Genomic DNA, 11,510 nt, shown 5'->3' on the forward strand with positions numbered 1-11,510 from the left:
GGGCCCAGCGGAAATGGGGGAGGAAAAAGGGATGTGGGGTTATCCCCAAATTATGTAGGAGATAGGATTTTGTGAATTCCCTCCACAAACATAAAAACCAGTGGAGGCCAGTCAATTATATCTTTTTAGCTGCCTCATTTACAGATGTCTAATTGTTCATTACATTAAAGGCAGAAATAATAGGCCTCATTTCTTGTCTTGTACTGCATTTTAATTTCAGTTGATGGTTGATAGATTCCCAGTGGCCCCTCCACACCCATTATTGGGTTAACCACAATGTAACTCAGGAAAGTAACTACACCATATTCATTATTTAAAACTCTTTACTGTTGTACACATTTTAATAAAACAAATAACCAAAAAAGGAAAAAAAAAAAGAAATACACAAAGACATAGTTACTTAAAACATAAGAATTTTTTTTTTAAAAAAACGATGTCTATAAAAATACAATGTTTAAGGCAGTTTGGAAATGCATTTATACATTTCTACAATGTCCATAAATTCTCTTGAAAATAAGAACGTTAACTTCAAATCTATAAAATACACTGTACATTTTAGGACTGTTCTAGATTAAGAGCACACTTCACAATGGACTGTGGGTTTGGATCCCTGATGACGAATGGTTTCTATACATTTCAGGGAGAACAGGTGTAATATGAATGCAGATTTAAAGTTTTTAATTTCTTTTTAAAAATAAATTATTTCTGAAGCATACAATTTATAAAAATTCTATATACAAAGTACAGCAACTGGTAACAAACCCCAGTTTTAATACACTTTATATAGTACCAGGGTTTAGCACCCTGATAAAAGCAGAAGCAATATATGTTCTCTGCATATTTGTACATACAACTTCTTGATGTAAAGAACAAAAACGATAACAAAACAAACATCAGAAAGGGGCTTTCATAGATGGCAGTGCAGAGCTCATTTAATACAAATTTGCATTGTTCGATATCACCAGCAACTCTTTAGATCAGCACTTTTTGACCCTTAATTATAAGAAATGGTGCTAAGAGAGCAGAGTGGTGGAAATGAAATTAAGGTCAAGGGCTCCAAGTTACCCAAAACTAATTCAGGAATATTAACCCCTTCCCACCTCCCACCCCAAAACTGAGAATTCAGGGGCGCAGGTACCAAGAGTAAACGAATGAAACAGGTAAGTGGGACTTCTCTGATTATTTAAGATTGCAATGTCCTCACTGGTCACAATAAAAGTCGATCCCGGCCCTTCCCCCCACCCGTCACAGGAAAAAATGCTCATGAACAAGACAACCTCTTGGCAAATATAAATCCCCCATCCGACCCCCCCCCCACCCCCGCTCCAAGCCCAGTCCCTTGAAACTATTAAGGCCCCACTGGTCAGCACCCTCTTTGGAGTCCAGGACTGTGGTTCTGCAACACCCCCCCCCCCACCCCCCGCCAGCCCGTTCCATGTCGGGCGTCCAGAACTCTAGCCGCGCCAGCTTCTGCGGGGCAGACGTGTTGGGAGTTTCTGGAGTCTGGAATGAGGGGTAAGGGAAGATGTCCAAGGAGTCGTGCTCGGAAGAGGAGACGGGGAAAGTGCCAAAAGTTATGGCGGGGAGACCGGCTAGGTACAGTCAACTTTGCAAACGTTTTGGCAAGTATCCCCAACCATCCCTTCCGTCCCCAAGCTACAGGTGCCCTGGCACGGGCCCTCCCGCAGCCGATGGCGGGGGGAGCGAGGACTAAAACAGGAGCGGGAGCAGCAGCAGCAAGATGGAGGCCAACGGGGTCCAGGCGCCTCGGGGCGCCAGTCGACCGCCGCCGCTCCTTCGCCCCGGCCCGTAGGACAGGTCTCCGCCGCCACCCGCCGCAGCAGCGCCGCCACCCGGGCGCGGCTGGTGCGGGACGCCGTAGTCGTCGTCCAGCGGCTGCTCGCTTCCCGCGCCCCCGGGGCGCTGCTCGTCGTAGTAATCCTCGTCCTCGTATTCGTCCAGGCCCCCGTCCGAGCCGCTGTTGCCGGGGCCGTTCCCCAGCTCGGCGCCGAAGCACAGGCGGGCCATGTTCTCCTTGACCGACTCGCAGATGGGCCGCTCCAGGCCGTCGCACACGCAGTCGTTGAGCAGCGCCGCCTTGGGCACGGCCAGCATGTCCTCGATGACGCCGCGGCACTCGTCGGTGCAGCGCAGCCCGTTGAAGAGCTTGCCGCAGTAGGTCAGGTAGCGGCTGAGCGCCAGGTTGCAGCGGCTGTCGCGATCGCAGCGCAGGCGGGCCTCGGTGCAGCCCATGACCCCGCCCGCGCCCGGGCCGCCCGCGCCGCCGCCGCTGGTCCGGGGCAGGCAGGGCTCAATGGCGCGCTTGGTGGACTTACAGTTCTCGTCCTGCGCGCAGTCACAGTCCTCCAGAGCGGGCCCGCGGCGCGTGTGGTTGAGCTGAATGAGGGCCGAGATGCAGTGGCTCGGGCAGCGCCAGCGCGAGGAGAAAGAGGCGGCGGAGGCCGGGAAGGCGGCGGCGGCTCCCGGCGCGTCGCCCCCGCCGCGCTGCGCCAGCACCGGCGCGCACGCCTCGGCGTACTGGCTGTAGGCGTAGCTGCACTCCGGGTCCCCCTGGCACTGCAGCAGCGCCTGCCAGCAGATGAGGCGGCGGCCGTGCGCCAGCCCCGAGCCCCGCGGCGCCGAGCCCAGCAGCTGCAGCAGCGCCATCAGGCACAGCCAGGCGCCCGGCACGGTCCCCCCGCGGGTCCCGCCGCCGCCGCCCAGCAGTCCTGCCACCATCGCGGGCAGCGGCGGCCGCCGGGCGAGGAGGGTGAAGGAGAGGAGGCGCGGGGAGCGGCGGACGCGGAGCCGGTGGAAAAGTTTGCCCCAGTCCTGCCAACTCCTTGCATGAGTGTTTTCATAAATCCCTGCGCGCCGCTGGCTGGTGCTCTGCTGCTCGCAGGTCGGTCTGGTTCCCGCTGCGGTGGGTTCCTAGAAAAGCACGGCCGCCCCGAGCCCCTCCGGTCGGTTCCCGGCGGTGGCGGGAGGCGCTCACTGCCGCCCCGATGGGCTGCGGGCCGCGGGGCCGCGGCGGGGCTGCAGGACCGCGGAGCGCCGCGGGTGCATCTTGCTCCGCGCCCGCAGAGCCGTTGTGCGGCCGCTCCTTCCTCCGGACTCAGCTCCGCGCCGCCGCCGCCGCCGCGGGCTCTCTCATCGTGCGGCGTCCTGGCTCGCGTCGGTGCACGGCGTCCCGGCCGCCCGCGTCCCCTCCCCCTCCGCCCGAGGCGACCCCGGCCGCGGCCGAGCTCCGGGGAGCCCTTTCCGGGCGTCGCGGGGAGAAAAAGAAACTCGGCGCGGGCGGAGAGCGGCTCCCGGGCTTCCCTCGGCGGCGGCGGCTTCTCGGGTGACGAGGAGCCCGGGGAGCGGATCCGCTGAGCCCGGCAGCGGACTCGCTCGCAGCGAGGCTTTAAATACAAAAGTGGGCCGGGAGCCCCCGCGTGGTGCCGCGGTGCCCCCTCATTATGCATGCATGGAAAAGCAAACAAACAAAAACATTAGCAACGCTCCTCCGGCTCGCCCGGCCCCGGCCCCGCGCGCTCCGAGCCTGCCCGCTTTCTCCTTTCTCCACTCTCTTTCGCCCTTTGCTCAGCCCCCTTCCCGGCTTTTCGAGATGCTATTGGTCCTGCCTGTTGTTGTTGAAACTTTTTTTTCCCCTCTGAGCCGCTAGAGTGGGGTTGCGGGGTGGGGGAGGGCGGGGAGGGTGGTGGGCAGCTCACATTCAGGCTTTCAGGGCTTGAAAGGAAGGGCTTAAGGAGCCTGACAGAGGCCCGGGAGCTCCTCCTACTCTTAAGGAGGCTCGGATATGGAGCCTCAGCCTGCGCTCAGAACCCGCGATCAGGGCTTAGGGGCAGCTGTTTGCAGCCGGCCACGGGCCTTTTTGTTTGGTTCTTTTAAACTTTATTGGGGGTCCGGGGCGGGGGGAGGGTGGCATTAATTTCCCCTGAACCCCATCTGTGCCTTCGACCGGCTTCAGAATTCGATTGGTTTTTCGAGTTCCCCATCTTTGGGTCCTGATCATCACAGGCGGGGAGATCAGAATTCATTGTGGGACTTTGAGACTTGAACGTTACGTAAACACACATAAGAAAGAGGCACACACTTCAGTTAGGGGGATACTGATGAGATATGTACAGCCCCCTTCCCCCTCTTCCCAGCACGTGGTCCAAATTTGCCGATCCGGCAGGTTCGGCCCTGGAGCCAGGCATCGTTGTCAATTGCAAGACAAATGCAATCAACCAGATTAGTATTTTAGAACTGTCAGTTACTAACACGATTGTGATGAGAAAACAATAGCATGACAAATCTTTAGGGATGCCGAGCAGGACCTCCTGGCTGCAGCCACAGCACAAAGGAAGGGGGTAAGCTGGTCCGTTCCCCAAGGTTTATAAACAAGTGTCGACTTCAAGCCCTCGTTCTGTTTAAGAGGGAAGCTGCCCGGCGCGGGACTTGGCGAACTACCTTAACTGCGGCGCAACGCAGCCTTCGACCACCAGAGGCAGCGGGCGTCTGCGGCCTGTCAAAAACTGGCGCTTTTTTCCTCCCCTTTCCGTGGAAAGACTATCAACTCCATCTGTCACAAAAATTAAGGCTAAATCTCCTTTGCAGAAGCAGAGGGAGCTGGTCTCCAGCGCGCACAGAGTTCGGCTGCCCGCCTCTCCCCGGAGGCAAGTGAATCCAAACTGGCAAAAGCGAGAGCAGGGCCCCAGCAGACTTGCCCGGCTGGCTGCCGGAGCGCCTCCTGTGCCCGCGGAGGCTGCAGCGTTCCTCCCCGCGCGCGGGGTCTGCCTTAGGAAGTTGCACCCTCTGCAGTTCCCAAAACACTACCACACAAAATGACCTGTACAGGAACTCGAGGTAAAGCAGATCGTTTTGGGCTGACTCGAGTCAAAGGAAACACAATATCAATCTCGACTTTAAAAAGAAAAGAAAGGCGACAACTCCGTGGCCCATCTAAACAACCATTTGCCAGGCTCTGGAGTGTTGTTGTTGTTGTTGTTGTTGTTGTGTTATTTGGAGTTGTTATTTCAGTCTGGGAAGGGTGGCTTGGGCAAGTCCCACTCTTCTGTAACTTGGGTCCTGCATATGTAAGTTTCAAGGCGAGACTAGACACTTGGAAAAGTTTTTTCATCTTCACTGCTCTGTGATTTTAGGCTCATAAAAAGGTCAAAATTCAGCTGTATCACCACCCTAGCTGGTTTGGTTCAGTGTATAGAGCATGGGCCTATGGACTCCAGGGTCCCGGTTCAATCCTGCTCAAGGGCACATGCCTGGGTTGCGGGCTCAGTCCCCAGTAGGGGGCGTGCAGGAGGCAGCCAATCAATGATTCTCTCTTATTATTGATGTTTCTATCTCTCTCTTCCTCTCCTTTCCTCTCTAAAATCAGTAAAAATATACATATATTTAAAAATTCAGCTGTATCTTTAAGCTAATGTGGGTCTCACACTTTAGTGAACATGAGAGATGCCTGGTGGCCTAGTTAAAACCCACCTGGAGTTCCTGGTGCAGCAAGACCGGTGGGGTCAGAGAATCTGCTTTTCTAACAAGTTTTAAGGGGATGCTGCCACCGCCACCTCTGCTGCTTGCCTGGGACCAAACTTTGAGAACCATGGCTCCAGAGAGCCACATGGTTGTTTGTTTTTCTTGTTGTTCTTTATAAAATTTGCCCCATTCTAACACAGCTCTCAGTGGGACTTAAGGGACTCCAGAGAGATTGTGTGCTTCAGGGACACCTAAGTGCCACAGTCTCACAATATTTCAGACCTGCAGGGCTGTTTATCAGGTCCCTGATACTGGCCTGAGAAGGAGGCTATGATGAGATGGGAGAATGAATGAGCCCCCTTCCCGGTGAGGCCCAGAAACCACGAGTCCCATCGTGCTTCCCATCCAGGTTTGCATCGATAGCCACCAAACCATCCCTCAGTACCCAGACACTAATCCCCATATTACTCTGTAAATCTCTTAAACTGACTTCATTCCCGTCGTGAGCACCCTCCCTGCAAACCCACTTCCCCTGGAGCTCTCAATCTGTTCTTAGAAAAATCTCGCATGTCTTCACCCTGCTTTCTGAGCTGGATCTTCACATTCTTGCTCTAACTAAAACCCACTGCAAACTACAGAACGGGAGAAAATATTTGTAAACCATATATCTCATAAGGGATTACCATTCACCATATATAAGGAACTTATACAACTCAATAGCAAAAAACAAACAATCTGATTGAAAAATGGACAGAGGACTTGAATAGACATTTTTCCAAGGAAGGCTTACAATGGCCAACAAATAACAGGAAAAGGTTCTCAACAGCATTAATCATCAGGGAAATGCCAATCAAAACCACAATGAAGTTATCACCATAGAGTTGTTAGAATGGTTATCATTAAAAAAGAAGGAAAGAAAGAAATACTGGTGAGAATGTGGAGAAAAGAGAACTATGGTGCACTGATGGTGGGAATGTAAATTGGAAGTTACTGGAAAACAGTTTGGAGGTTCCTCAAAAATTAACATAGAACTACCATAGTATCTAGCAATTCCACTTCTGGGCATGTATCAAAAAGAGAGAAATCACTATCTTAACAAAATATCTGCACTCTCGTGTTCATTGCAGCATTATTCACAATAGCCAAAATATGGAAACAACCTAAGGGTCCACTGATGGACAAAGAATAAATAAAATGTGATGATAGATAGATAGACAGACACACAATGGAGTATTATTCAGCCATAAAAAGAAGGAAATCTTGCCAGTTGTGTTAACATGGGTGGCCCTCAAGTAAGATAGATGGATAATTTCTATGGAAAGAAGACCTCCCACAATTGTGGAAGCTGGGGCAGCAGGTAGAGCAGTCTGTTGCTTCTGTGTTCTGATTTCCACGTGTATATATTTATTTGTTCAGTGAGCTTTGCAAACCTAACACCCAAGAGCACTTCTGATTTCCTACCCCCAAAACCTGTTTGATCCCTGTGTTTCTGTGGTAGGTAGTCTCCAAAATTGGCCTCCATCAGTTTCCTCCCTCCCTTTGTATCCATACCACTCAGATCAAGAGGCAGAGTCTAATTCCTTTTCCCTTAAATGTTCAGCAGGTCTTAGTGATTTTGACCTATCCTATCCTATATAATAAAAGCCTAATATGCTAAGTGTCCGGTTGTCTGCTCAACCAATCAAAGCATACTATGCTAATGATATGCTAAGGCCGCTCAACCTCTCGCTATACCGTGCACTGAAAACCAGGGGGCAGATGCTCCAACCGGTAGGTTAGCTTGCTGCTGGGGTCTGGCTGATCAGGACTGAGCAAGATGGGCCAGACACGCCCTGGAGCCCTCCAATGGTCCCTCCCTGGCTGGTCAACCTCCCACGTCCCTCCCCGGCCCGATCGTGCACCAGTAGGGTCCCTCTGCCTGGCCTGTGCCCTCTCGCAATCTGAGACCTCTCAGGGGATGTTGGAGAACTGGTTTCAGCCAGATCGCTCAGGCCAGGCTGAGGGACCCCACTGGTGCCCAAATTCGTGCACTGGGCCCCTAGTAGAATATAATGATAGTAACTGACATCCTGTGGCTTTCACACTAAGTCACAAGAAGCCCTGCAGCTTCAACCTGGGCCTCTTGGTGTGTTTGCTCTGGGGAAGCCAGTCACCATGTAAGAAATCTGACAACCTTGAGACTGCCAGGTTTTGAGGAATACCAAGGAGAGGACACATGGAGACAGAGAAAGAGAAAGAGAGAGAGAGAGAGAGAGAGAGAGAGAGAGAGAGAGAGAGAGAGAGAGAGATGCCTAGTTAGCTCCCAACTTTTACAACCTTGTGATTATAGACACCAGATACGTGAGTGAAGAAGTCATCTTGGATGTCCAACCAATGAAACCATCAGATGACTACAGCTCCAACTGGCATCTGAGAGAAAGCCCAACTCAGGGTCAGGGTCAAATAGGGTGAGGTGAGTGAGGACCTAGGTGTAACGTTTAAGGAAATATTCTCATAGTGGCATTGCAGGAACCTCAGGAGTAGGTGCCTTCTTAAGTTCTGTACTCCAGACACTTCACTCACCTGACCCAGCTCTGGTTTTGCCCCAAGCAACAACAGTACAGCTTTCCCCAGTTAACTCAAAGAATCATGAGAAATAACAAAGAATGTTGTTTTAAGCCACTTAGTTTTTATAAAACTAGAAAATCACATACTTTTTTCATCATTTCAAAGTGCTTAGGTCAAATAGTCTTCCCTTTTCTGTCACATCACATATCCAACTGATGGACGATTATAAGACAGTCAATAAAATATTTTATTAATTGAATGAATGAAAAATCAAAACTATTGCTTGTCTTCTACATTAGCCAACTCAGACCTAGTCCAAATAATTTATACTATGGAACAGAGAGCAGAGACTCTGAGAGGCTAAAGAATATGGAAAAGTTCTGAAGTTTTAAAATATAAAATGATATTCCCATGTTAATTTAGTTATGATGAATGATTAAACCAAAACCTTTGTCATATATTAACTTCACAAAGTTTATGGTTTAATCAGTGTGAAAAGTATGGTCTCTTAAAAGGATGATGCTGGCAAAGCTAACCATCCATTTAGAAGGAAATGTAAAAGTAAATCCCAGATAAAAACTTAAATATAAAAAAAAATCAAATAAGAAAAATCAAATAAGAAAATCTAAGCTATGATATATATAACCTAGAATTTACAAAGACTCTTATAACCAAGACTAGAAAATCAGAAGATATGGAAGAACACTATATTTGACTATATAGGAAAATTACGAAGTTATATATGGAAAAAATATATGGGAGGTTATATATGGAAAATACACCAGAGACAATGTTAAAGACACACAGATCTGGCAGATGACAGAAGTAGTAGATGACAGAAGACTAATTTTCCAATAAGCAAAGAGCTCTTATAAACGCACTAGAGGCCCAGTGCATGAAATTTGTGCACTCGGGAGAAGGTGTCCCTCACCCAGCCTGCACCCTTTCCAATCTGGGACCCCTTGGGGGATGTCTGACTGCTAGTTTAGGGATCAGGCCTAAACCGGCAGTCGGACATCCCTCTCACAATCCGGGATGGCTGGCTCCTAACCGCTCACCTGCCTGCCTGATTGCCCCTAACTGCTTCTGCCTGCCAGCCTGATCACCCCCTAACCGCTCCCCTGCCGGCCTGATTAACACCTAACTGCTCTCCTGCCAGCCCAATCGCCCCCAACTGCCTTCCCCTGCTGGCCTGATCTCACCCCCAGTTGCCCTACCTTGCTGGCCTGGTTGCTTCCAACTGCCCTCCCCTGCTGGCTTGATCTCACACCCCCAACTGCTCTCCCCTATGGTCCTGATCTCTCCCCCAACTGCCCTTCCCTGCCATCCTGATTGCCCCTAACTGCCTCTGCCTGCCTGGTCACCCCTAACTTCCCACCTCTGCCGGCTTGATCTGGCCCCCAATTGCCCTCCTTTGCTGGCCAATTTGGTTCTGATTGGTCGGTTCCTATGCCAGTCAGCATCAAAAGCTCTGCCTCCTAGGCAGCCATTGGCTCCTCACATTTCACCCAGATTTGGTTCTGATTGGTTGGTTTCTATGCCATTCAGCATCTCTGAGCCTATCAACGAGGCCTGATCAGCAAGGCGGGGCTGATCAGCAGCCCTGGTAGAGGCCTGGAGAGAAATGGAGGCAAGTGCTGATTAATAGCTGCCACAGAGGCTACAGATCAAACCCTGCCTCTCTCTTCAGGCCTCTCTTCGGGCCTGATTCTCAGCTGTCTCAGCAGTCAGTGCTGGGTTACGCTAACTGCAGGTCTGACTTCCGTTTGGTTGAGACTCTGGTCCTGGCGGACCCAGGGTTTTTATATATTAGGATAAGAAAAGGGTAGTTTAAGAGACAATGGGGAAAGATGTACATAGACAATACACAGAAGTGTAAATTAAAATGTTAACAAACAAGTGAAAAGATGTTTACATGAACTAGTAGTCAGGTGAAAGGAAATGAGAAAACAATGAGATCTCACTTTCACACCCAATAGACTGCCTAAAATATTAATGCTATGAATATCCTACAGTCCCGATAGAAATAATTACTCTTTTCCCAAAAAAGTTCTTAGCAAAGTCCTGGGAACTCATTTGTCTGGGTTGTGTGAGGATGTTCCCTGGAGGGTACCAAGGCTGTCTTCAGACGAAAAGGCATCCCCTGCACCAGGGATCCCCCAGCCTGTACTGTGGGTTGATGCCGGTCCATGCACTGTTCCTCAGTGGCCCGTGAGAACATGGGAGTAAGCATTTGGATACTTTTATAGCAATTTGAAAGAGTAATTTTATGTCTGTTGAATCTAATGAAAATTTGTAGCCTCTATTTTGTAGTATCATTTAATTTTTCTAGTAATCTTCTTTTATTCTGTTTTACAAAAAGTACCTATCTGTAATAGATGGAAACTATTTTGTCTTCCATCGCAGATAATTGGAGAAGCTCTGTGCTACGTATTTCTAATGGTTATTGTCTTTGATTTTAAAGGTAAATAAGTTGTTAGTTGTTTAAAGGTAAATAAGTTGTTAGAAACTTAAGGGTTCACCATGATGAGAAGATTACTGAAAATGTAAGAAGCAAACTGATGATTTTTCAGAGAATGTCATTAGTAACTCCAGGATGCAAAATGATGGCACAACCTCGCTTTTACTGACATGCACAGGAGCAGACAGAGCAGCTGTTCTCTGAGGAGCAGAAAACGTGCCCTACACCGTTGCTTGGGGACTCAGAGATCAGGATCCTGGCTGGGTTTCGACATCTAATAACAAGAGGAAATCCCACAAAATCAGTAGGAGCTCCAATTCTCAGGAAATTTGACTTTCATACTCTGTGCAAAAGAGATATTAATGGAACTGAGATTGAAAACCCAAAAAGTCAAGTTCTGTAGAGACCATTTGAGGCACAACCTGCTTCAACCTCTGTGGCTTGTAGTTAGGAGAACTGTTTTCTACAAAGAATAATTTTTTCCAAGGAAGAGCCTTGTACTCACTTGGACATTACACCTTAAGTTAACTGGGGCCACTTCTCCAATGGGTATTGTAGAATGTTTCAAAACCATGCCAGGCCTTGTTTTAAGACCTAGTACTTCACTATTAAAATAAGAAACTTTTTAATAATTTTGTAAATCTGGATAAACTGTTCTCTAAATAAAAATAACATAATTTGTAGGAGGAGTTAGGAATTATCTTAAAAATCTGGCTTGAAATATTTTTTATAGGGATCTATATAAAGACTGTATGCTTCCAAAAAGAAAAAAAGAAAAGCTGTCACCAACACAAATATCTATCAACAAGTTAGGATTTGTAAGTGTGTGGTTAATGCTTCTCAAACAATTTGAGGAAAACATATTAGAATTGCTTAAACCTTTATTGTTGAGAGTGTATAAATATCAAAGTATCTTGCGGGGAGGAGTCTATGATCTTATTAGCTGATAAAGATGAAAAGTTATCCAATTCTTTTTAATGGAATGTGTATCCTAAGACATTATCAAACACATCATTGTTCAAAT

At 48.9% G+C, this 11,510-nt stretch overlaps 1 protein-coding gene and 1 long non-coding RNA gene across 2 annotated transcripts; one reads left to right on the top strand and one right to left on the bottom strand.

Moving 5' to 3' along the window:
- Positions 1-396: 396 nt before the first annotated feature.
- On the bottom strand, positions 397-3,645 carry GAS1 (growth arrest specific 1). Its single transcript, XM_059657094.1, has one exon. It carries the CDS (start codon positions 2,737-2,739, stop codon positions 1,711-1,713), a length of 1,029 nt encoding a protein of 342 aa, XP_059513077.1. The 5' UTR covers positions 2,740-3,645; the 3' UTR covers positions 397-1,710.
- Positions 3,646-3,723: 78 nt separating this feature from the next.
- On the top strand, positions 3,724-11,195 carry LOC132212052 (uncharacterized). The gene is made up of 2 exons (XR_009447644.1): positions 3,724-7,634; positions 10,665-11,195. It is a non-coding gene; the product is annotated as an uncharacterized LOC132212052 (long non-coding RNA).
- The last annotated feature ends 315 nt before the right edge of the window (positions 11,196-11,510 follow it).

The sequence above is a fragment of the Myotis daubentonii genome, chromosome 11, assembly GCF_963259705.1.
Source record: "Myotis daubentonii chromosome 11, mMyoDau2.1, whole genome shotgun sequence".
NCBI classification, from domain to species: domain Eukaryota; kingdom Metazoa; phylum Chordata; class Mammalia; order Chiroptera; family Vespertilionidae; genus Myotis; species Myotis daubentonii.

Coding starts and splice junctions, on each gene's coding strand:
- GAS1 (XM_059657094.1), bottom strand. CDS start 2,739: ATGGTGGCAGGACTGCTGGGCGGCGGCGGCGGGACCCGCGGGGGGACC.